This window comes from Panthera onca, chromosome B2, assembly GCF_046562875.1.
Source record: "Panthera onca isolate mPanOnc1 chromosome B2, mPanOnc1 haplotype 2, whole genome shotgun sequence".
Taxonomy (NCBI): Eukaryota; Metazoa; Chordata; class Mammalia; order Carnivora; family Felidae; genus Panthera; species Panthera onca.
Genome location: NC_138343.1, coordinates 40,139,918 through 40,163,919, shown reverse-complemented (window position 1 = coordinate 40,163,919; position 24,002 = coordinate 40,139,918). Strand labels below are relative to the sequence as shown.

Below are 24,002 nucleotides of genomic sequence, written 5' to 3'. Positions count from 1 at the left end.
GATGATGACACCTCCTCCACACCAAGCCCGTTAGGGTGCCGGTGGCACAGAGCCACAGCAGCTGCTGGGCGCATGTTGTCTTCCGGTGTGAGGAGATGGAGAAAAGGTTGGAGATCGCTGGGCTGGGTGATCTTCAAGGCCCCTTCCGTTGCCATTTCACACCAACAGGGATCTGCTGGCCCAGGCACTCTCAAAGGAACCAAAGGATTGTCCTGTAAAATTAAGCTCTGATGGCTCTCATTCATTCAGCCCTGACTGTGTGCTGAGCTTTGCTCAGTTACTCAATAAGTATTTGAGTTCCTTGTATGTGCCAAGCACTGTTCTGGACCCTGGGAATTCATTGTGTATGGTGAAGTCCTCTCCTCAAGGACGTTGGACTCTGGTGAAGACACAATAAATGGGGGGTGGGGGGGTGGGGGCGGGGAAGAATAAGATTTAGTTAAGTTCTGTGAATAAAATAAGATAGTGTCAGAATTACTTGAATGGCTACCTGAGGTGGGGTTGGGACATTTCTGAGGAGAGGAGAGTGGTCCAGAAGACCAGCCATGTGAAGCCACGGGAGAAGAGCAGCGGGAAGGTCAATGGCACGGCCCCGTGTGTGTGTCTGGGGACCAGGACAGAGGAACATGAAGGCCAATCAGGCAAGGACTAGATCACATACTGCATCGTGGCTGCGGGAAGGAGTGCAGATTTAATTCTGAGAGTGACTGGGAAGCCACAGGAAGGTTTGGAGCAGGAGAGTGACCGATCTGGTTTAGGCTTTAGAACATACTACTGTCCAGGGGGCAGAAGCACCAGGTAGGACCTGCTGCCGGGGACCAGGTGTGAGGACATGGCCTAGACGAGAAATGCAGTAACGGAGGCGATGAGAAGTGGTGGGATTCAGAATATGGTTTGGAGATAGAGCTGATGGAATGGCCTACTAGTAGATTGAAATGAGATCTAAGAGAAAGAAGATTGAAGAATGGGTCTTAGTTTTGGGGCTAAGCAACTGGGTAAATGGTAATGCTATTGCTGAGGTGGAAAAGGGTTGGGGAGGAATCTAGGGAGGGAATCAGGAGTTTGATTTTGGCCTTGCCATGTTTGCGATCTGAGTAGAGATGTCTCTTCGGCAGCCAGGTTCATAAATCAGAGTTCTGGGGAGAGGTCCAGGCTGCAGGTACAAATTTGGAAGCGATCAGCCTGCAAATGGTATGTAATGTCGTGATGAGTGAACTCCTCTGGGGAGGGCATAGGTGGGGAGGTGAGAAGAGAACTTCCAGAACAAGCCTGGAAGCCCCAAGCACAAAGAGATTTGTTCAACAGGAGGAGGTGCTAGCAAAGGAGATGAGTAGTCAGTGAGATTGGAGTGAACTCAGAGGAGTGTGGTTTCTTGAAACCTAGAGTGTTTGAGGAAAGAACTCGTTGATTGAACTGGGATGAATCTGTTGACAGACTGAGTAAAAAAAGCAGGTCTTTGGTGACCACTTCTCCATGGAATGACAAGGATGAGCATCCCACTGGAGTAAGTTGGAGAGAGAATAAGAAGAAGACATGGGGCACCTGGGTGGCTCAGTCGGTTGAGCGTCCGACTTCATTCAGATCATGATCTCGCGGTTTGTGAGTTCAAGCCCCGCGTCAGGCTTGTTGCTGTTGGCCTGTCAGTGCAGAGTCTGCTTTGGATCCTCTGTCCCCCTCTCTCGGCCTCTCTCTGCATGTGCTCCCCCCCCAAAAAAAAAAATACTTTAAAAAATGTTTAATTTATTTCAAAATAAGGAAGGAAGGGGAAAAATAAAAAGGGGAGGAGAGAGGGAGGGAGGAAGGAAGGAAGGAATGGAGGAAGAGAGGTGGGGAAGGAAGGAAGGAAGGAAGGAAGGAAGGAAGGAAGGAAGGGGGGTAAGGAAGGAAGGAAGGAAAGGGAGGGAGGAAGGAAGGAGGGAAGGAAGGAAGGAAGAGAGTACAGTCCAGACTGGATTATATTCATCTTTATACCAATGGGTGACAAAATATTTTTAATATTTATTTACTGAATATTTATTTTATGACTCGTAAAGGCAAAAGCATATGAAAGCCCCATAACGGGACCCTGAATGTGGAGTCAAGGAAGGAGTTTTGTTTTTTGTTTTGTTTTGTTTTGTTTTGTTTTGTTTAATAAAGGTGATATTAAGGCCGTCCTCAGGCAGGAATGATCCATTAGAGAAGGATAAACTGAGGATGGAGAAGAGAAAGGGAATAACTGGGAGTGAAGTGCTTGGATAGGCAGAGAGAGGAGACCTAGCTGACGAGCTTACAGGTGGAGAGGGAAAGGGCCACTGCTTCCATCAACCCAGGAAGAAGGTCAAGTGCGTGGGCACAGGTGCGGAGAAATCTCCTGGGAAGATGAAGTGGTCGTCTGATGCATCTGTTTCTCTGTGAAGCAAAGCTTGTAACAAGGTCATCAGCTGAACGCGAGAGTGAGTGAGGTCTGAGGGCAGGCGGCTTGTGGAAAAGTCCTCTCAGGAGGGGGAGAGTGACATCCGCGGGGACTAACATGTACTACCGTCACCTCCTGGGTGCAGGTGAGCTGTTAGCGAACGGTTAGTGGCTTTAGCCAAGGTTGGGTTTTGCCAACCAAGTACTTAGAGGGAGAGAGGAGCACAAAGGTCAAGGTCATGGCAAGGAAATGGCAAGAGCCCTGGGCCGTGGGTGAGGATAAGGAGGAAAGCGAGGATATGAACAGGGTGACAGATGTTAAAAAACAAAGAGATCAGCAAGTTCCAAGTCTCCGGCTGGTGCGTTGTTGGGTGAAGGTGTTAGAGCTAGAGGGAGGCCACGGTGATGTTTGAATGTTTCGGAGGTGGTTCAGAAATGCGTGACTGCGAGGCCTATGGTAGCGGTGCCCAGACGTCAGCGTGCGTTGGAAGCACGTGGAGGGCTTGTCCAAACACAGATCGCTAGGCCCATGCGCAGGGTTCTTGGTTCAGTAGGGGAGAGGAGACCTGAGAATTGGCATTTCTAACAAGCTCCCAGTTGCTGCAGCTGCTGCTGGCCCAAGGGCCAAAGTGAACGGGAGGCCGAGGTGGGGTGGAAGAAAAGCTCAGGGACTTTTGAGGCCAGAGTGTGGGATGGATCCGCTATCCACCTGGATGTCACGTCACCAAGCTGGTGCTCTGAGACAAAGCAGTGAAGTCACCAGTGAGGGCAAGTGGGTAGAGTCACCCGTGGCTTTAAAGAGACTGGCATTTTTGAGGGAGAAAAGAGGAAAAAGTGGAGGCAACAGTTAGGAGCAGGGAGGCGATGAGCTGTACTCTCCTGACCCCAAAGAATGTGGCAGAAAGATCCATGAGTGCTTGGAAAGATGACAGGAAGTGGGGCTCCTACTTCATGAATGGCAGTGAGGCGCTGGGCGGCTCAGTCCCTTAAGCATCCGACATCAGCTCAGGTCAAGATCTTGCGGTTTGTGGGTTCCAGCCCCACATCGGGCTCTGGGCTGACAGCTTGGAACCTGCTTCAGATTTTGTGTCTCCCTCTCTCTCTTCCCCTCCCCTGCTTGTGCTCTCTCTCTCTCTCTCTCTCTGTCTCAAAAATAAAAACCTGAAAAAAAATGTTTTTAAAGGAATGGCAAAAACTTAGAAGAACTTCAAGAGATTAGGGATGAATGGAGGCGGGGGGCAGGGGGGTATGTGAGCGAGGGAGTCAGGCCTGGGGGTGTACAGAACAATTCGGGAGTGACTGGTCAACGGGAGACAGGCAGTGTCACCCCTGAGATTACAAGACCCCCCCGGAACAACTCCTAAAATCTAGAAAAGTGCATTCGATTTTCTGGTTTCTGGAAGGTATCATTTTAATATTACATTAAAATAAGCACGAATATATAATTGATTCGGAAACAAATTCGCAAACATAAAAGTAAGAGCCTTCAGAGATCTTTTAAGCCGCGCTCACAGATCCTTCTCACATATTCACACTTAGGAGAGAAAGTAGGGAATGCCTTGTTTCTAGGTCTTGGGTGAAGGGTGTTGGAAGGAAGCGTTTGTACTTTAAGTTGGAAAATGGAAAACTTGAAGACTCAGGGGTGTCTGGCCCTGAGCTCGGGGACAGAACTGCCCACCTGGAGGCCTTCACATCATAGAATCTGCTGCTTCTCACTGGCCCATGTGAGTGAGGCCCAGATCACCAGCAGGCTCTATCTTACGGGCTAGGAGTTGGTCTCACTCCCTCTCTGGACTTCAGAGTCTCCTGTGTCTCCAAGATGGGCCTCTCTAGAACAGCGCGGTGCCCAACTAATGGAACAGGGAGCATGTGTGAGATGGTAGGGTGTCCGTTTCCTGCCCTTCTCCCCCCTTCAGAATCTGCCAGGGTGGTGTAGTCACGGGGTTGACAAGAGTGAAGGGAGGGGTGAGGCTGGGGGAGCTTAGCTGACTGGGGGTCAGACCTTCCAGGGGAATCTTCTAATGATCTTAGGGCGCTTAGCTGGCCCGGCCCCGGCCCTGCCGCCTGCCCCTGCGCTGCCCAGTGGCCAGGAGATGATGAAGAGGCCGGCCAGGCAGAGGAAAGGGAGGAAGAGGGCCCCGGCCTAAGGCATCAATCGGCAGAAGCCCAGGAGGAGGCACAGACCCCCGACATCCCTCCAGGCCGGGATGGGGCAGCAGTTCAGCTGGGAGGAGGCGGAGGCGGCCGGCGAGATGGACGTGGCCGAGCTCCAGGAGTGGTACAAGAAGTTCGTGGTGGAGTGCCCCAGCGGCTCTCTCTTCATGCACGAGTTTAAGCGCTTCTTCAAGGTCACAGGCAACGAGGAGGCCACCCAGTACGTAGAAGGCATGTTCCGAGCCTTCGACAAGAATGGGGTAAGGCACTGAAGGGGGTGTGGGGGCCAGCTCGTTTCCCACTGAGCTGAGGGAGCGTCACCGGTGGGAGGGAGCGGCCCGTCCCCAGTCCCCCTGCTCTGCTCTCCATTTCCTGCTCACGTTTTCTGTCTCTCTTTCCCCAAACTCTTCTCTCTTCCCATCATTTGGTCCCTTCCCATCTTTCCTTCTCTCCTCTCCATCTCATCTTCTCTCCCCTGTCTCTCTGCTCTTCCTGCCTCCCTCTGTCCACCTGCTGAGAGGAGGTGGGCTGGGCAGAAGGGCACACAGTCCAGTCCTCAATTGGTGTATTTTTGGCCAAGGCTCTACAGCCCAAGGACCTGGTCTCCCACACCCACCAGAGCCCCTGTCACTCTAAAGATAAGGAGCTAAAGAGCTGTCCCAAAAGGATGAGCTCTCTTGGTATAGACTGTGATCTCCCCTTTGTTGGGGTCCTTGGAATTGAGACTGGTCAGGTCTCCCATTCCAGCATGCTGGGAGGGCCTCCTGCACTGACCGGGCAGTTGAACGGATCATGTAAAAGTCCCTTACAACTCTCCAAGCCATGGAAGATTCCATGAGACCATTCCACCACAGGATTTCTTTAAGCCTTCCAATGGCACCTGCAGCTGAGAAGATACTGCATTTTGTCAATCCACCCCTGGAAATAGAATTCAGAAATGGAAACCCCTTCGTTATTTAAGGCTTTCAGTCCAGGGCCTCCACGACCCTTCAAATCATTCGATTTGCCTCAAGTACCTACTTCAGCCTCCCCGAGTTGAGGGGGGTGGTTGTTGGACCTAGATAATTAATCTGGAGAAAGCCTCTGTACTTTTCCATGCGTGGAGAGCTTCACTTTTTAGGCTGAATCACTGGGAAAGCCTGTTTGGGTCTGACCTTGTCCGGGTACTAGTTAGCGTGCATCTGTAGGGGGATGGAGGGTGGGGTAGCGTCAGGGCAACAGAAACCTCCTTAGAGATGAAACCTATGGACTCCCTCGTGGGGCACAGAGTACATTCAGACTTCTCCAAGCTTCTCTTCTGCCCCCTCTCCTCCGAGCCTTCTGCAGCCCATTTAATGATCCAAATGAAGAGAAAACTGGGACAAGAGGAAGTGAGCTGATTTGCCCAAGGTCGTATACTCAAGGGTCCTGACTCCCAGTCGAGTGTGCCTGCTTAGAAGGCAGTTTGTTTTGTTTTGTTTTTAAGAGAGAAAATGGTTTTAAAACAAACCAGATCACACACAACAAGATTTGCTATCATAAATGTATCAATCTTCCCCACATTCACCTTAAAATTCAGTAGGATAGCAACTCAAGATCCAAAAGGGATTGTCAAGGGACACCTGGGTGGCTCCGTCAGTGAAGCGTCCAACTCTTGGTTTCGGCTCAGGTCATGATCTCGGTTCGTGAGTTTGAGCCCCGCATGGGACACTACACTGGCAGCATGGAGCCTGCTTGGCGTTCTCCCTCTCTCACTGCCCCTCTCCTGCTTGTGTGTGTATGTGCCCTCCCTCTCTCTCTAAATAAAGAAACTTAAATGGGAAGGGGGGATTGCCAAGCCTGTGGGCCTGGTACAGCTGTACTCCTTATACCGTATCTCTTTTACAAATTAGCACATGATATTCATTGACTGTTGTTTTCCTTTCTTTAGAACTTTTATTTTTGATGGTATTTCAAATGTATACCAAGTTGAAAGAATAGCATAAGTAACTCCTATGTACAATTTGTCCAATTGTACATTTTGCCTCATTTGCTTTATCATTCTGTGCATGTGCATGTCTGTCTTTCTTTAGAGAAAGTTGGAGACATCACATCCTTTTACCCCTAAGTATTTCAGTGTGTTCTTTCTAAGAACAAGGACGTGCTCTTAAATAACCTAATACAAAGATGAAAATCAGGAAATTCAATATTGACCCAATTCTATTAGCTAATCCATATTCAAGTTTTGTCAATTTGACATGTGATATGTTCTCTATATTGCTTGCTTGTTTTTCTTATTTGGAGCGGGGTTGGGGGGGTGGGGTGGGATCTGATCACGCATTGCATTTATTTGTCCTGTCTCTAGTCTTTAATTCAGAACCTTCAATGCTTAGCTTTTGTCTTATTTGACGCTGACATTTTTGAAGATTGCAGGCCAGTTAATTTGGTAGAACATCCCACAATTTGGGTTTGTTCAGTGTGGCTTTGTGATTAGACTCAGGTTTTCCATTTCTGGCAGAAATGCCCCAGGAGTGATCTCATGTCCTTCTCAGTGCCTCCTGTCGGGGGCACATGATGTTGGTTTATCCCATTACAGGGGTTGGTTACATGGTGTCTGCCAGGTTTCTCCCCCGGAAAGTTACCATTTTTCCTTTGTAATTAACAAGCATCTTATAGGGAGCTACTTTGAGAGAAGTCAATATCCTGGCGCTCCTCTGATTTTCATCTGCTAGCTTTGGCATCCATCGATAGTTTTCGCATTCCACCATCCCTTCTCCATTTATTAATTGGAATTCTACTGTTGAGGAAGAGCTTTCCAGAGGTGTGGTAAGTTCCTCTGTCAGGGACTGAGCCTTTTTCTTTCTTTTCCCGCTTAGTTTCTGTCTCCAAACCCACACCCTTCTCCACTCCCCACATTGGCACCATCTTGATGTTAGTGAGTCCGATTTCTGGGCAACTGGTCTGAGCTTTCGGAGACAAATAAAATCAAGAGTTCATAGATACAGCTCACATGTCGAAATCTGAGGTGACAGCGCGGCGCCTGGGTGGTTCAGTGGGCGAAGCGTCCGACTTCGGCTCGGGTCATGATCTCACGGTTCGTGGGCTCGAGCCCCGCGTCGGGCTCTGTGCTGACAGCTCACAGCTTGGATCCTGCTTCCAATTCTGTGTCTCCTGCTCTGTCTCCCCCTCCTCCGCTCATGCTCCCTCTTTCAAAAATGAATAAACATTAAAAAAAATTTTAACCTAGGGTGATAGAAATGGGAGTTTGGTGGAGGCAAAGAGGCCAGAGCGCCTCATCCCTGCTACGCCTCTCCCTTGCGACACTCTTCTCTCCAGTGGTTGCCCTGCGATGCACTGGGATGGAAGCAAAGGGAAGGTGAAATCAAATGTCATTTGGGATCCTTATGTAACGTGTGCTAAGGCCGGGGCTGGTGCACAAATGCAGCCAATTCAGGGAGAAATGGGGCAGGTAATCCCACAGAGCAGATCACACGCCTGTCACTTCTGCTCCTACTCTTGAGTGGACAGAGGCATTTCCATCATCTTCCCATTGCTCTGTGGGTAATTGAAGCTGACGAGGGCCCGGCACAGAGCGTGAGATGAGTGAGTCCCAGCTGGGAGCTTCCCAGGTCTCGTCCTGGGGTCGGAGCAACTTTACAGCTGAGGTCACTCCTTGGGAAGGGCTAACTCTAGTGTGCCTCATGGGAGGCAAGGGCTCATTGTGGTAACCGTGTCATGTTGAGGGAGGATGCTGTCAGGACAGAATGTTCTAGACAAAGAATGTTGGAGAATCTATAGAGCTGGAGAGGAAGGATTTATCAGTGGTTTTGGTTTTTTGGTTTTTCTCTCTGTGGTGCTAGATACAAGGCTCATTTTTTTTAGACAGTCATATACCTTGAGAGGAGTAAGAAAGTTCTCAACTTGAACTAGAAAAGACATGTAGCTTGAAAGGCTCTGCCATTTCCAGAGTGGGCTTCCCTTGAGCAACTTATTTAACCTCTCTGAGTCTCAGTTTCCTCATCCGTAAAGTGGGTATAACAAACCTAAGAGAAATGGTGTGTGTGAAATAGACGGTTCCTACCAGCCATTTTGCTTTCTTTCTTTTTTATTTATAACCCTTTTTAAAGTTTATTTATTTATTTTGAGAGAGAGAGAGAACAAGTTGGGGAAGGGCAGAGACAGAGGGAGAGAGAGAATCCCAAGCAGGCTTCTCACTGTCAGCGCACTCGAACTCACAAACCGTGAGATCATGACCTGAGCCAAAGTTGGACACTTAACTGACTGAGCCCCCCAGACACCCCTACCAGCCATTTTGCATACATTTTCCTACTCTTATTAAAAAAAACATAAGGTTAATTTTTAGCAAACTTAATAAGTAACAATTACTGATGAAAATAATCTTTTAAAGAACAACCAATCATCACAGCGTATACCTTAAACTTACACAATGTTCTTTAAAAGGCTATTCGGCAATTATATCTCAATAAAGCTTGCGGGGGAGGGGCGGTTGTTGGAAACAAGTCGGATAACCTTCAATGAGTGAGTAGAATAAATGAGGGGCTATTCATGCAGTGGAGGACCACTCAGCGATAGCAGGGAAGGGAGTGCTGATACACTCAACAGCTTGGATGACTCCCCAGGGCTTTGCACTGAGCACAACAAGCCCACCTTAAAGGGCTACATACTGTGTGATTCCATTTGTATACCATTCTTCAAGTGGATACGCTATAGTGATGGCGATCAGATTAATGGCTGCCGAGAGTGACAGTCTGGTCGGAGGAAGGATGTAACTCTTAAGTGGTAACAGAGAGCGTCCTCGTATTGATATTTGATACTACTCATAGCTTCATGTGTGACAAAATCTCATAGAATGATAGACTGACACAAACAGCGGATTAAACACTAGTGAAAAAAGAGAAAAGAATAGCCATTGCTAAGAACCTACCCTAAAGAAATTACCAGAGATATATGAAATATATATATATATATATACACACACAATATATATATATAGTAAATATATATATACACACTATATATATATTGTAAATATATATATACATATATATATATACACACACACAAAGATGTTCATTGTGTAACATAAAATATTTAAACCAGGTTCATTCAGCACAAGGGACTGCTTGAGGGGAGTACCCCTCAAAAAAATAAAAGGTATGATTTCAATTAATTGTAAAGACATGGGGCATTTTAAGATGAAAATCCAGGAAATAACATAGCTACAGTCTGACCTTGATTAGGTAAATACATGGTGGGGGGTGTGGAAGACCAGAAGTAACCGCATAAAAGATGTTGAAATAGACACTTTGGGGGGCACCTGGGTGGCTCAGTCGGTTGAGCATCTGACTTCGGCTCAGGTCATGATCTCACGGTTTATGAGTTCGAGCCCCATGTCGGGCTGTGTGCTGATAGCTCAGAGCCTGGAGCCTGCTTGGGATTCAGTGTCTCCCTCTCTCTCTGCCCCTCCCCCATACTCTCTCTCTCTCTCTCTCTCTCAAAATAAACATTAAAAAATAACTTAAAAAATAATAATGGCCAACATGATATATATATGTATATATATATATATATATACATATATATATCATGTTATATATATAGTTATATATATAGTTATATATATATATATATATATATATATATATATATATGACATGACACTTTGGGTGTTGAAGTGGGCTCATTTTGTTTTCTTCTTGGTTTTTCCTTAGGCTTTCTAATTTGCCTCATGTTCTGCTGTGTTCTGTGGTTTACTTGTTGCTCACCCAAGCACCCCTTGATCTGGGGGTGGGGCCGCCTGAGTGGCATGACCCAGTAGGACAGAGGTGCTCTGGGCCAGCGATGTCATTTCTGATGACAAAGTCCTGTGAGCGACAGCCACTCCTGGGAGAGTGATGACTCAGCTTCTGGCTTTGGAGAGCTGAGGTCCCCACCCTCAGAAGATGGGAGGAAGGGGTGCCTGGGTGGCTTAGTCGGTTGAGCGTCCGACTTCGGCTCAGGTCATGATCTCGCGGTCCGTGGGTTCGAGCCCCGCGTCGGGCTCTGTGCTGACAGCTCAGAGCCTGGAACCTGTTTCAGATTCTGTGTCTCCCTCTTTCTCTGACCCTCCCCTGTTCATGCTCTCTCTCTGTCTCAAAAATAAATAAATGTTAAAAAAAAATTAAAAAAAAAAAAAAAAAGAAGACGGGAGGGAGCACCCATAAGTGGGAACACCCTTGTGAAGCTCACCCTGACCAGCCCACTGCGGACACCATCACCTCAAGCCTCTCCCCTCACACTCGACTGGCGTAGAAGGGCAAGAAGCAGGTGTGCCCCCTGCCTCTTGTTGACTGCTTTTCGAGTAATTGTTGCCACATTTGTGTTAGAAGGAGTTTCAGTGACCTGGTCAGAGTCGCCACAGAAGCAGACTGTGCCCGTCTCCTACCTCTGGGGGTTTAGCACCTTAGCTCTGTCTCCCGCCCTCCTTCCTGGGTGGGGACAGAGGATGCCTGTCCTTCAGGGAAGGTAATGTCCACACGGGGCTGGAGCCATCGCCTGTCTGCCTCCCCTCGGGCTCGGAAGGTGTAAAAGGATAAAGGACATTTTTGCCATGAGCACTGCTTTCTCATCTTCCAGAGGTGCCTTAGTCCCAGATTGAAATTAAGTCAATCACGTATTCATTGATTCATAAATACTTTTGAGACCCTGACTCTGCACATAAGTGGCGCCATGCTAAGCACAAAGGGTAGACAAAGGCAACGTAAGCCCCTCTTTTCTCCAGGAGCATATGTAGAATACAGCTCAAGAATGAGACAGACTTACGAAACGGCCAAGTGGCGATGCCAGAATAAGGCCCAAACTGTGCGGATTAAAGTGTAAGTGTTGTGAATGTTAGAAGAGGGATCAAGAGAGACAGACCACTGTAGATGGTCAGAGAAGGAGGGCTTCCTGAAAGAGGGGACCCTTGAGCTGGGCCTTGAAGGACGGTTAGAGTTGAGTGATCACAGACTGGGAAAGAATGACGGGGTGGCCGTAGAAGCCACGTGGATGGCTAGAGGCAAAGCCTTGGATTTGTAGGCACGGACGGCCCAGCATCGGGCCCTCGCCTGAGCTCTGGGGAAGGCGGGAGGGACCTCACAGCTCCCACTCCCGCTGCAGGACAACACCATCGACTTCTTGGAGTATGTGGCCGCCCTGAACCTCGTGCTGAGGGGCACCCTGGAACACAAGCTGAAGTGGACCTTCAAGATCTATGACAAGGACCGCAATGGCTGCATTGACCGCCTGGAGCTGCTCGACATTGTGGAGGTCAGCATCCGCCCGTGGGGCCTGGGCGCGTGAGCGCTGCTGGGCTCTGAGGCCCCGCCCCTCAAGTGGGGGCCCCCAGGGCTGGGGTGGGGGAAGGAGCACGGGGATCATTCGGAGGGTGCTTTCTGACAAAGGTCAGAATTAAGCTAGAAATCCACTACAAAAAGATACCTTAAAAAAATCCCCATCTGTTTGGAAATAAGGCGGTACATTCCTAACTCCTCCATAAATGAAAGACGTTACATCACGTGCATATACGCACCAAGTGCATGGAGCCGGATAATAATGCTCATGTAACATAATCGGCTGTGGAGTGCGGCCGACGCTGGACTTGCAGAGCATTTTAGCGCCTTAAAAGGTAGATGTCAGAAAATTAAGAGGCTGGAAATCGCTGATGTTAGAAGTCATCTCAAGAAATTAGAAAAAAGAAGAGTAAATTAATGAGAGGCAATTAAGAGGTGAGAGGCATGAGGCATGAGAGGTGCCAGTGAGAGGCACCTGGGTGGCTCGGTCGGTTAAGTGTCTCTGACTTCGGCTCAGGTCATGATCTCACAGCTCGTGAGTTCGAGCCCCGGGTCGGGCTCTGTGCTGACAGCTCAGGGCCTGGAGCCTGCTCCGGAGTCTGTGTCTCCCTCTCTGCCCCTCCCCGACTCATGCTCTGTCTCTATCTCTCTCTCTCTCTCTCAAAGTAAATAAACATTACAAAAACTTAAAAAAAAAAAAAAAAAAAAAAAAGCAATGAGAGTAGAAGAACCTACTATAGCACAGACTGACCCCTGACCTGTGTCACCCTGTTACCGCCCTAGAACTGCACTCCCAGGGGGCGGTTGTTTGCCCATTTCACAGATAAAGAAGTCACCTCGGGGCAGTTGTGTGGTTTGCCCAAGTTCATCCATCCCAGGAGGCACTGCAGCTGGCCCTAGCCCCGGGGCTCTCAGACCCCGGTCAGTGGGACCCACGTTGTGCCAGGCACTGCACTGGGCAGTGAGGGCCTGGGGATCGACAAGACAGGCCTCTGTCCACGGAGCTCCCCATCAAGGAACTGAGGAAAACCCTCACATTTGTCTGTCTCTTCCCCACTTCACTTCACCAACGCCGCCTCGTGGGGAGAGGAAACAGGGCAAGGCAGAAACCTGTCCTTTCCCTCGTCCAAATGCCGGTATCCCCCCTCGTCCTGTTTTACACACACGTCCATAAGTATCCTCTTTTCCCCTCTGGGTCTCCATCTCCTCCTGGGCAAAGTGGACTTGGGAACATCACAGTGCTGGGTCCATCCCTCATTGAGGGTCTTGGGTTTCACTTTGACAGTCACAGGACATCAGGATGAGGTGGCCTATGAGGCCTGACACTCCTCAGCTGGAACTAGGCCACTGGGACCCTGAGAGAGCAGCCCGAGGACAGGTGGATTTTTATTTGGGTCTGGGGCCTGTGGTCCTACAGTGCACAGGCTAGGGGGCAGCGCTGGGGACGCAGGGCTGAGGGCCTGGGGTCCCGGCAGAGGGAGGGAGGAAGGGAGCTAGCGGTTTTCTCTCGCAGGCGATCTACAAGCTGAAGAAAGCCTGCAGGGTGGAGGAGGAGGCCGAGCAGCAAGGACAGCTGCTCACACCCGAGGAGGTGGTGGACAGGATCTTCCTTCTGGTGGATGAGAACGGAGATGGTAAGGGGGCGGGGCTGCCCACGCCACAGCACCCCCACTTTCCGGCCCTGCGACCTTGGACAAGGCCCGCCACCTCCCAGCCACTGTTATCCTCATCTGTGAACCGGGTGCAGAGAGGAGGACGCAAAATAACAGGGGCGTCACTGGCACGTGATGCAATGTTCACCAGAGTGATTTAAGCCCCGGCCGGAGTTGCTGATGCCCGCCCGGCAAGCACAGCAAGAGAATAGGAGCTTTGGACTCAGGCAAACCATTTAAACTCCTAGCATGGCCTCAGTTTTCTCATCTGGAAAATAGGGATAAAAACGCTCCAGAGGAATACATAGGGTAAATGTATTTGAGAGGTGGGCATAGGATAGCTCCCCCCCACCCCGCCCCCCAAGGCTATTTAGGCCTCCTCCCTGCAGCTGGACGCACCAGCCCCAAGGCTGTGAAGGGAGGGAACTGGCTGGGGACACACCCAGAAGAGCCCTCAGGACCATTTTGAAAGCACCATGGGCAAAAGGAAAGCTTAAATTCCTTTGCAAAGCAAGCCCCTTAAAGAGACCCTTGAAGCCTCCGGGAGACTCCTGGAGAATTGGAGAGTTGACAAGCCCCGAGCTTGGGCCCTGGGACTGCAGGCCCGTTTGTGTACGAGGCGTCGGTTTGTGCAAGAGGACGCGCCCTGGGAGGGAAGGCCTCTCCTCTCGCCCCCGACCCCATTTCTTCCACTCTCCCGCATGACCATCTCTCCTACCCCTTGCCCAGGCCAGCTGTCTCTGAATGAGTTCATTGAAGGTGCCCGTCGTGACAAGTGGGTGATGAAGATGCTCCAGATGGACATGAACCCCGGTGGCTGGATCTCTCAGCAGAGGCGGAAAAGCGCCATGTTCTGAGGGGTCTGGGGCCTTCGGGAGTCCACAGGCCCCTCCAAGACTCCGGGTTCACCAGGTTTCCAGAGTAGTGGGAGGGGCCCTGGCTCAGCCTGTGTATGCTCACTCTTATCTGCCCCCCCCCCCCACCATGAAAGGGGTTGGGACTGAGCAGGGGGTAGGGGCCGTTGGGCTGAAGTGGCCAATGGGAGACGGTCCACTGGGAGGATGTACTGGGGTGGTGAAGGGAACTGGTTTCCTCTCTCTCCCTTCAACTGCTTCTGGAACAAGTATGTGTTGGCGGCGGGGGTGGGGGGGTGGGGGGGTGGTTTCCACAGTCTCCTACAGGGTTCTCAGCCGGAAGCAGGGCAATACTGGGAGGGTGGGGCTGGGGGGTCCCATAGACCAAATTAGCAACGAGAGTGCCCACACAGTGTGACACAGAAATAGGAGTCGGGGGGTGAGTGTGATAATAATTACACCCCCCCCCCCAGGATCCTGAGGAGTTCATGGGGAGGGCTCTTGCCTCCCCCTCCCCAACCTGTCCTCACCAGGGGTGTCAACAAGGGAAAACTGCATCCTGTAAGGCTCTGGTCTTCCCGTCCTTGGAGGGGTCGGCTGTGCTTAAAGGGGCTGTTTCAGCTCTGCCCTGGTGCTGCTCCCCCAGTCCCTGCTGTCAACCCACACCCCCACACAATCCTTCTGTCCCTGTTCCTACCCCTCATCCACACTCCGCACCCCCAACCACACCCCCACCCCCCATCCCCCTGCCTCCTGCCCCCTGCCCCCTGCCTGTGCATGGACCTGCCAGGATTCCCGGCCACAAGCCGGATGTGTCTCCTTGAAGGATGTGGAAACCTCTCTCTGTCTCTGGGAAGAACTGGTCCTAGGCCCGGCTTTGCCTCCAGCCGCTATGTGACCCAAGACGACCATTTCTCTCTCCCTAACCTCAATTATCTCATCCGTGAGCAGGTTGGACTGAACAGGCAGTGCTCAGATAATTATTTGTTATAGATGTGGAATTATTTTGTTATACAAACTCTATATGCGACCCTATTACAAACTAGATTTAAAGGGAGTCCCTCTGGTTGAAGAGGGGTGCTAAGGAACTCAGAACAGGAACTCGTTCTATTCAGATACCGAACCCGCACCCCGGAACCCCGGAGCCTACTTGTGTGGTGCGTTGATTGTTCCTCCCTTCCACAAGCATTTATTGAACATAATAATGTTCAATTATGTTGATGGATGAAAAATAAAACTCACCTACTGAACGGCGATTTCATAGGTATGCCATTCATATAAAGTTTGCTTTAGAAACACATTTCAGGTGAAAAAGGGTTGATTAAAAAATAATAGCAATCCGGGGCGCCTGGGTGGCTCAGTCGGTTAAGCGGCCGACTTCAGCTCAGGTCATGATCTCGCGGTCCGTGAGTTCAAGCCCCATGTCGGGCTCAGTGCTGACAGCTCAGAGCCTGGAGCCTGTTTCAGATTCTGTGTCTCCCTCTCTCTGACCCTCCCCCATTCATGCTCTGTCTCTCTCTGTCTCAAAAATAAATAAACGTTAAAAAAAAAAAATTAAAAAAAAAAATAATAGCAATCCAAGTGGGACACAGATAAGTCCGCAAGTCATGAAGGTGGTATGTGACCGACTTGGGGAAATGTCCTAATTCTGTTCAAATACCCTCCCCCCTCCCACCTTCAGGATGTTCCAAGAGGAAGCCACCCAGAGAAGCAGAAATGTCAACTCCCTTTTCCCCCCAGGCTGCCCATGACATTGATCTCCATCTTCTGTCCCTCCACGTCTGTGCTCAGGCCCTGGCTGACTTCCCAGCCTGGGGTGGCCCAAGTGATGGGTGGGGGGTGGGACCCTCCCTTCCCCTCGTGGGGCTCTCCACAAGCTGGAGCTCATTCCTCTTGCCCCTTGTTTTCTCTCTCCTACCCTTGGATTTTTACTCACTCCTTGTACTTCCCCCACACCCAGCTGACGTGAAGACGCAAAGCCCAGAAGAAAGAGCATCTTAGAAAAGATGATCACAACTGCTGCAGCCTGTGTCTCTCCCCAAGTTCTTGGACAGGTATTCCTAAAGTTGGGGTATGCAAAGAATGGGAATGGGGCCCACCTGTCCCAGACTGCCCCACTTCCCAACTGGTGTCACAGCCCTCAAGAGGGAGTTAGGTTAGACGAAGGACGGTCAGGACGCTGGCCACAGTCAATGAGTCGCAGAGCTGTGGCACCACCCCTCACTGCGGAGCCAGCAGGGAAGTAAGGGTGTTGGGCAGCCTCTTCTGAATAGATACCGATTTCCTCCGCATAAATGAGGACTTTCTATAGTGCCATACCTTCTCTTAGCATGTTTTATTATAATGATGCTTAGCCTGTGAGTTCCTTGGGGGTAAGGACTACCCTTTTCTTGGCATGTCTAATATCTAGCATTCATACCAAGGAGGTGTTCAATAAATGCTTGTGGAAGGGAGGAACAATCAACGCACCACACAAGTAGGCTCCGGGGTTCCGGGGTGCGGGTTCGGTGTGTGATCGCGGCACCCACTTGGAGGCTGCGGCCACCGGGTCTGTAGGATTCCATCAGAGTCCGTGAAAGCCCAGCTCTGCGTCGGAGCTCCCCACTCTAGAAGAGTGGGACTCAGAGAGAAGCTCGGTGGGAAAAGCTGGGCCTAGGGACGGCCCAGGGCCGCCCAGCAGGGGGCAGTCACCACCAGCTGAGTCCTGCTCAGGGTTCAGGACCATCCTTCCCGACTCCCACCCCGGCCCATCTGCCACCACCGTGTACCCCAGAGGGGCGATCTGAGCTTTGAGTTCAGGAGCCTGTATCTAGTATGACAACAATGATGACCCCAGGCACCAACACGCATCCCCTCCCCAGCAGCCGGGCGGTGGGCTCAGCCTGCCGCCTCAGTCTCCCCGCCGCCGGCCCCTTCCCCCTCCTCTTCGTGCTCGCCGTTCTGGAGCCTGCGCACGATGCGGGTGAGGTCCAGGCTCCGTGTCAGCGTGTCCAGGAGCATCTGGTCCTTCTGGACGCCCTCGATGAACTCCTCCAGGGAGAGTTCCCCTGGGGCAGAGAGAAAGGGAGTCACGGGGAGGAGGTGCTCACGTCTCCCTGGCAGCGTTGTACCGGGGCCCAGAGCTGGAGTCTTGCGAGGGGGACAGAGCCAAATGCTAGGGGAAGTGGCTGCGAGGGGAGCAGGCAAAGCAGCCAGAGACCACAGTCCGGTCCAGGGGGCCCTATAATCCAACCCTTGTGGCTGGGGCAGGTGCGGCTGGAGGATGTGGCCTCCCTCTCCCCTCCCGCCCCTCTGCCTTGCCCGCCCCCGTCCGGGCCTCCTCACCATCCCCATTGACATCAATCTTGGAGAACACTGTATTGGTGAACTCTTCTGCACTCATGGTCGTGTCGCTGCAGGGGTTAATGGCTCGGATGGCCTGGGTTGAGAAAAAGAAGTGAGGGGGCCCGTCCCAGTTCTGTCTCCGCGGTACCCGAGCAACAGAGTGGGCACTGGAGGCAACGCGGGGATTTAGGAGTTTGCCTCTTGGTACAGATGGAGGAAACAGAGGCCCAGAGAGTGGATGGCACGTGGCCCGGGTCAGGCAGCTGGTCAGGGCCACAGCTGCTCCCCACCCCCACCCCCAGACCCTCAGTCCCAAGCCTGTCCCGTTGTGAGATTGCGGTTCCGCCTGCTGAAGTCCCAACTCGCCGTCCCTCGGGCTGTCTGCTCCGGGGACAGGCCGCCCAGGGCGCGGCCCCGCCCTCGCCCCCGCCCCCGCCCCGGGCCCGGCCCTCTGCACCTGGAGTTACCCGGATGATGGTGAGCAGCTCGTCCCTGTCGATGCATCCGTTGCCATCGACGTCGTAGAGCTTGAAGTACCAGCGCAGCTTCTGTTCCACCTTCCCCTTGAGGACCAGGCTGAGCGCCGCCACGTACTCCATGAAGTCGATGTAGCCGTCCTGGGCGAGAGAGGCGGCCGCCTTGAGCCCGCTCCCCGGAGGCCCGAGGAGAGGCCGAGCCGCCCGCGCCCCGCGCCCTTCCTGCCGGGGCCCGCCCCGTCTGTCCCCGACGCCTGCGCAGCCCACCCCGCCTGCCCCAGAGGCTGCCCCGCCAGCTCCCGTAAACCAGCCCCCAGGGGGTGTCCACGGTGCTGCCGCCTCTTCACTGGCATTTCGGTGCCGGCGGTCACTGGCTGCTCCCATGTGATTCTCAAGCCTGAGCCCCTTCCAGCAGCAGGAAGGTGTGTGTAGGCGGGGGAAGAGAAAGCGAACCCCCGGGGAAAGGGGGCGTGGTTCGGCTGAGTTTTTCAGAGCTGGGGAGAGGGCAGGAGGTAGATGCGGAGGCAAGGAGCACCGTTCTCAATCTTCCCTTCATTCTTTGAACTTTACTGAGCACCTACTACGCGCTGTGATAGAGGCTTCAGAACCCAGTAAGACATGAACCGGCTCCCGATGGGAGCGCAGTGTTGGGGGCTCCGGTTTGAATCCTGGCTTCACCCCTCTCAAAGCTGTGGAATCTGGGACCAAGGACCCGCTGTCTCTGTAAGTTCCTCATCTGTGATATTTTAATAGTACCTGCCTCTGTGGGACCGTGGAGGGATGAAACGAGTTTATGTAACTAAAGCAGGCATCACTGCCCGGCATATAGTAAGCGCTCGGTAAATGTTTGCTATTCCTGTCACTACCCTTACTGTGGTTCTTTTTACAAAGAGGTCACGATGCCATCACGATGTAATGGCAACACATCTGGACAGGACATTATGGAACAAGAACACACAACTCTGCTTGGGCAAGGGCCAGAGGAGAGGCTCGGGAGGCTTGCCCGGGAAAGGTGATGTCCTCTTGAGTGTCAGAGGGGTTGACCGTAGGAGAGGGGGGCACAAGACATGCCTGCAGGATATTTCTCCAGGGTCCCCCCGGATTTCACAGGCCACACCAGTGGGGTCAGGGAAGCACAGAACATAGGCCTGCCTCTGCCCATCTCACCGGCAAGCCCAGTGAGGCTGGGAGAGGGAAGCCTGTGTTTTGCAGAAAGGCTGAGCATAGGACTCGGAGTGTGTGAACTTGGAATCCAGCCTCTGTTCCTCCATTTATTCACAGCCCTGACTCTGGAACCAGGAAGTTACCCAGAGGCACATTTGGGGTCATCGGGAAGAACTCTAACAGGCAGATTTGCCCATGGTGGACAGGGCCAGCCTCGTGCAGTAATGAGCTCCCTGTCACTGAAAGCGAGCAAGTAGAGGCTGGAGCACTGTTATTAAAAATGTGGCAGAGGCTGGGCAGGATGGCCTCTGAGATCTCCTGGCCCAGTGTCAGGCCTGGGCCTCAGGTGAGGCCTTGATGAGCCGGAGCTCACTGTGGAGCCCCACGGTGGATGTCGTGATCACCGTGAACATTTGCCTAGTGCTTCCCTGGGTTGCTAGGCTTTCACATACGCCTTGGCTCATCCCATTTTTGCCCACCCCACCCCCCCAGGGGTGTCCTCAGAACAGAGCAAGCAAACCCCCCCCATGCCACAACGCTCAGAGAAGCAAGCAAACAGCCAAGGAGGTTTCCTCTGGGCAAGAGGACACGGGGTGAGGATACTTCCGCTTTTCATTTTTTATCTCTCTGGATTGTGGGAAATGCTCACAATGAGCTGTACAAAATTACTTCCACAATTTTTTTTTGAATGGCTAAAAAGAGGCAATGGAAAAGGATGGGAAAACAGTATGGAGGTTCCTCAAAAAGTTAAAAACAGAACTACCCTACAACCCAGCAATTGCACCACTCGGTATTTACCCAAGGGATATGGGGGTGCTGATTTGAAGGGGCACATGCACCCCGATGTTTATAGCAGCGCTATCAATAATAGCCAAGGTATGGAAAGAGCCCAAGTGTCCATCGACAGATGAACAGATAAAGAAGATGTGGTATATATATACAATGGAGCATTACTCGGCAATCAAAAAGAATGAAATCTTGCCATTTGCAACTACGCGGATGGACCTGGAGGGTATGACGCTAAGCGAAATTAGAGAAAGATAAATATCATATGACTTCACTCATATGTGGAATTTAAGAGACAAAACAGATGAACATTAGGGAAGGGAAACAAAAATAATATAAAAACAGGGAGGGAGATGAAACAGAAGAGACTCTTAAATACAGAGGACAAGCAGAGGGGTGCTGGAGGGGTTGTGGGTGGGGGGATGGGCTACATGGGTAAAGGGCATTAAGGAACACACTTGTGGGGTGTTATATGCAGGGGATTAATCACTGGAACCTGCTGTTGAAATCATTATTGAGCTATTTGCTAACGAACTTGGATGTAAATTAAAAAAATAAATTAATCGATTAATTAATTAAATTTAAAAAATAAAATAAACATTGGGAAAGAGAAAGAAAAGTATGGGCTCTTGTGCCAGAAAGATAATGGCCATCTTAGGAGAGGTGTGGCCTTGAACAAGCACAGGGCCTCTCTCAGTCTCGGTTCTTCCCCCCGAAGCTGAATGCCCACTTTTCAAGACTGTGTTTGGGGTGAGATTCAGTAATGATACTACAGTCATACTAACTTCTTTCTAGTGCCTCTCGTGCCGAGTATTTTCATTTGCTTTACTCATTTAATCCCACCACCATCCCGAGAGGTGGGATTTTTGTCCCCGTCTCCAGATGAAAGCTAAAGTTGAGAGGAGGGGTTAGACCAACAACCGACGAATGGCCAGACTTTGCCTAGAAACCGGGCCTCCTAAATCCTACCCGGCGCTCAGACGCAGGAGTGAAGATTTACATCGATTTGTGTGCACCTGCCTGAGTGCCAGGAGCGGCCAAGCCCAGGCAAAACTTTGAAGTAAGCCAAGTACCTGTTTATCCCCAGGATCACACTCCCCACTCACACTGCTGCACCCCCCAGCCTCCCCCCGCCGCCCCGGAACAGAACGCTGGGCCATAACTGCCGTCTACTCAGGGGCTGGCAAACTTTTTCTATAGAGGACCAGATAGCAAATAGTTCAGCTTGGGCAGTATGTAAACAAGTGGGTGTGGTGCTTTCTAATAAAACCTCACTTAAAAAAATAGGACCACGGGTCATCGTTTGCACACCCCTGTTTAACTTAGCGCACACCCTGGTGTCCCATCTCGGAGCCAGTCTGCTCTGTGCTCATGACAATGGGTAGGAGGCGGTATTGCCCAAAGTGTGGTTTACACTGTGGGTGTGTGCAAAGCCCTTTAGGTGTTACAGAGATACTCTTCATTTTAATAATTATGTATTTAAATGAATGTGTATTGTAAAATACGTAATTAGCCCATAGAACTCATGATTGCTCATCGATCCATTCACTCGTATAACAAATATTTGTTCAGCCCCTACGATGGCCCAGGCACTGCTCTAGATGCTGGAGATATGGAAATGAGTCAGCCAGACAAAAATCCCCGCCCTCATGGAGCTCACACTCCAGGAGGGGAGACACAACAAACATAGTGGCCGCGTGTTGTTCAGTATCAGTTGTCAGAAGATGAGGTACGCTCTGGGGGGCGGGGGAGGGAAGGTGGGACAGGAAATGCAGGGGTAGGGGCTAGTCCTGGTGAAAGAGGGTTTCAATCAGGAAATCAGCGCAAGTGTCAGTGGCAAGGAGACATGTGAGCAGAGACTTGTAGCAGGAAAAGGTGTGAGCCAAGCAGAATTCTGGAGGACAAGGGTCCCGGGCATCACAAAGGCCCCGAGGTGAAGGTGTGCCCGGCGCAATCAAGGAAGTCAGGTTGGGGACAGTGGAGGTGGTGCTTGCAAAATACAAGGTTGATGGGTTTTCCCTCCCTGGTGTCATATATGTGATTTTCGGGCGTCCCTTTGGAGATGTGTCTTGACCCAAAGGGTTTCCTTACAGGTGAGAAGCTGAGATACCTCGGTGTGTTTAGGTGTCAGGTGTTGAGGCTCAACCACTGACCCTTCTCCCTCCTGTTCAGGAATTATTCCTTCTCCTGGAGCATTTGCGGGGGGCAGGGGGGGGGGGGTCCAGCATGCTGATGCCATCCCTTCTGGTCTCCATGCCACAAGCTCCAGTGCTCCACTCCCCCGCGCCCCCTTCAGGAAAGCCAGTGGGCACCTTGAGGTTGGGACTCAAAGCCCATAATCTGCTTTGTCCCCTTAACCCTAAATATTAGTGAGTTTTAAATAGCCTCTGAGCCCCAGCTGTCCTTAGAAGCCCCGTCCGCAGTGATGTTTGGACCCTCTGGGCAGCGAGGGGGGCTGGGAAAGCTCTGGGCAGCCTCCCCCGGCTTGCAGTGGGCACATGGCAGGGTGACATCACCTCCTCATGCTTCCAGGTGAGCGCTGGGGGGGTGGGGCCCAGCCACGGTGGGGAGCCGGGTTTGTAGCCTTGGGTTCCCCTCCCGCTGCATCTTGACTCAGTTGCTCCAAATAAACGGAAGATTTACTCTTGGCACCAACAACTACCTTAACCCATGCTCTCAACCTCCGTGGCAGATGCAGGGCAAGGAGCAGAGCGTGGGGGGTAGATCTTGGGCTCGAGGCCACCCAGCTGATGAGAGCTAAGGGCCCTAACTCACTGTACCCAGCACCCCCCCTCTAGCTGATCAGGAGTCCCAGTGATTACTCGGGGAGATGACAGTTCGACCACCGTGCAGACCTTCGGACCGACTTGAGAGAAGGTGAGCTGAGGTCATTGGGCATTTTGGAGTTGGGAGCAGTCTGGACGTCCCAGCTACCAGACAGCCTTGTCTGTCCCCAGAGCACCGGGAGTGACCCATGTAACATGGGCCTGCCTGTGCCAGGCTAGCCAGGGCTACAGACTTATCACCCTGCTCTCCCCTCTCCCCTCCTCCTCCTCCTGCACCCCGCGAGCATCCAAGGGCCTGGGCAAAAGTGCCGGGTATAGCACCCAGCACTCAGTAAGTGCCCAACAGCTGTCTTGTAAGTGTTCCCACTCTGTTTGGAGTAAACTGAGAGGAAGCCATTAGACTGGGCCTCTGGGTACACTAACCCGTGGACCCCTCTGTCTTCCCCTGGAAAAGTGAGGGCACGGACAGGCTCTGGTTCATTTCTGAACCCCCAGTGCCTGATCACAGTAGGTGCTCAGTGAACATTAGATCCACGGACTCCCCAACACAGCCCCAGATACACAGAGAAGCGCGCCCCCTCCTCCGGGAGACGCCACTGTTCTGGCACCTGCCCCTCGCAGCCCCGCACTGGCCGGGCCTCCCGGGGCGGCCCTCCAGCGCCCACCCACCCCACCCCAGGCCTCCCTGCTCACTTTGTTGAAGTCAAAGGTCTCAAACATCTGCTCCACATACTGGCTGGTGGACGGGCTCAGGTTCTTGAGGCCGAAGAACTGGCGGAACTCGTAGAGGGTGAGCTGGCCGGAGGGGCACTCGGTCATGAACTTCTTGTACCACTGGTGGCACTCGGTGCTGCTCAGCTCCTCCACCGACTTACCGTCCATCACGTTGCCCATCTCCCAGGCCCCACCTGTGGCCGGCGCCCAAGGTGGATGGATCCTGCTCCCCGCTGCCCCTGCACAAGGGAGGCTCGGCTTTCTAACAGCGGGCCCTCAACGCTCACAGCCCGGAGTGGTGCAGAGCTGAGCAAAGAAGGTCTGACGAATCAGCACAGGAGGAGGTGAGCAGAGAGACAAAGGTAATGGGGGGCTGTGCAACCCCACGGCCAAGTGCAGGAGGAGCCAGAGA

General features: G+C 52.0%; 2 protein-coding genes and 1 long non-coding RNA gene across 4 annotated transcripts; 2 read left to right on the top strand and 1 right to left on the bottom strand.

Annotated features, from left to right (window-relative positions):
- The first annotated feature begins 4,456 nt into the window (after positions 1 to 4,456).
- Positions 4,457 to 14,637, top strand: GUCA1B (guanylate cyclase activator 1B). Its single transcript, XM_060615536.2, has 4 exons — positions 4,457 to 4,805; positions 11,662 to 11,811; positions 13,348 to 13,468; positions 14,216 to 14,637. Exons 1-4 carry the CDS (start codon positions 4,599 to 4,601, stop codon positions 14,341 to 14,343), a joined length of 606 nt encoding a protein of 201 aa, XP_060471519.1. The 5' UTR covers positions 4,457 to 4,598; the 3' UTR covers positions 14,344 to 14,637.
- A 2,019-nt stretch (positions 14,638 to 16,656) lies between these two features.
- On the bottom strand, positions 16,657 to 23,990 carry GUCA1A (guanylate cyclase activator 1A). Its single transcript, XM_060615535.3, has 4 exons — positions 23,570 to 23,990; positions 18,132 to 18,281; positions 17,665 to 17,758; positions 16,657 to 17,387 (listed from the first exon to the last, which is right to left on the bottom strand). The coding sequence occupies exons 1-4, from the start codon at positions 23,768 to 23,770 to the stop codon at positions 17,218 to 17,220; spliced, it is 615 nt and encodes a 204-aa protein (XP_060471518.1). The 5' UTR covers positions 23,771 to 23,990; the 3' UTR covers positions 16,657 to 17,217.
- LOC132667080 (uncharacterized) lies at positions 18,137 to 22,252 on the top strand. Of its 2 annotated transcripts, none has more exons than XR_009604969.3 (3): positions 18,137 to 18,863; positions 19,032 to 21,819; positions 22,184 to 22,252. It is a non-coding gene; the product is annotated as an uncharacterized LOC132667080 (long non-coding RNA). The 2 variants fall into 2 exon arrangements; XR_009604968.3 differs by having other exon boundaries at positions 19,032 to 21,150; positions 21,663 to 22,246.
- Positions 23,991 to 24,002: the final 12 nt, after the last annotated feature.

What these genes read in the sequence shown, in the direction of transcription:
- GUCA1B (XM_060615536.2), top strand. Translation starts at nt 4,599, where the DNA reads ATGGGGCAGCAGTTCAGCTGGGAGGAGGCGGAGGCGGCCGGCGAGATG. An exon ending in GAGCCTTCGACAAGAATGGG is followed by an intron (nt 4,806 to 11,661) that starts GTAAGGCACTGA and finishes CTCCCGCTGCAG; the next exon opens with GACAACACCATCGACTTCTT. An exon ending in GGTGGATGAGAACGGAGATG is followed by an intron (nt 13,469 to 14,215) that starts GTAAGGGGGCGG and finishes CCCCTTGCCCAG; the next exon opens with GCCAGCTGTCTCTGAATGAG.
- GUCA1A (XM_060615535.3), bottom strand. Translation starts at nt 23,770, where the DNA reads ATGGGCAACGTGATGGACGGTAAGTCGGTGGAGGAGCTGAGCAGCACC. An exon ending in AGACCTTTGACTTCAACAAA is followed by an intron (nt 18,282 to 23,569) that starts GTGAGCAGGGAG and finishes TCTCTCGCCCAG; the next exon opens with GACGGCTACATCGACTTCAT. An exon ending in GATTGATGTCAATGGGGATG is followed by an intron (nt 17,388 to 17,664) that starts GTGAGGAGGCCC and finishes TCTCTGCCCCAG; the next exon opens with GGGAACTCTCCCTGGAGGAG.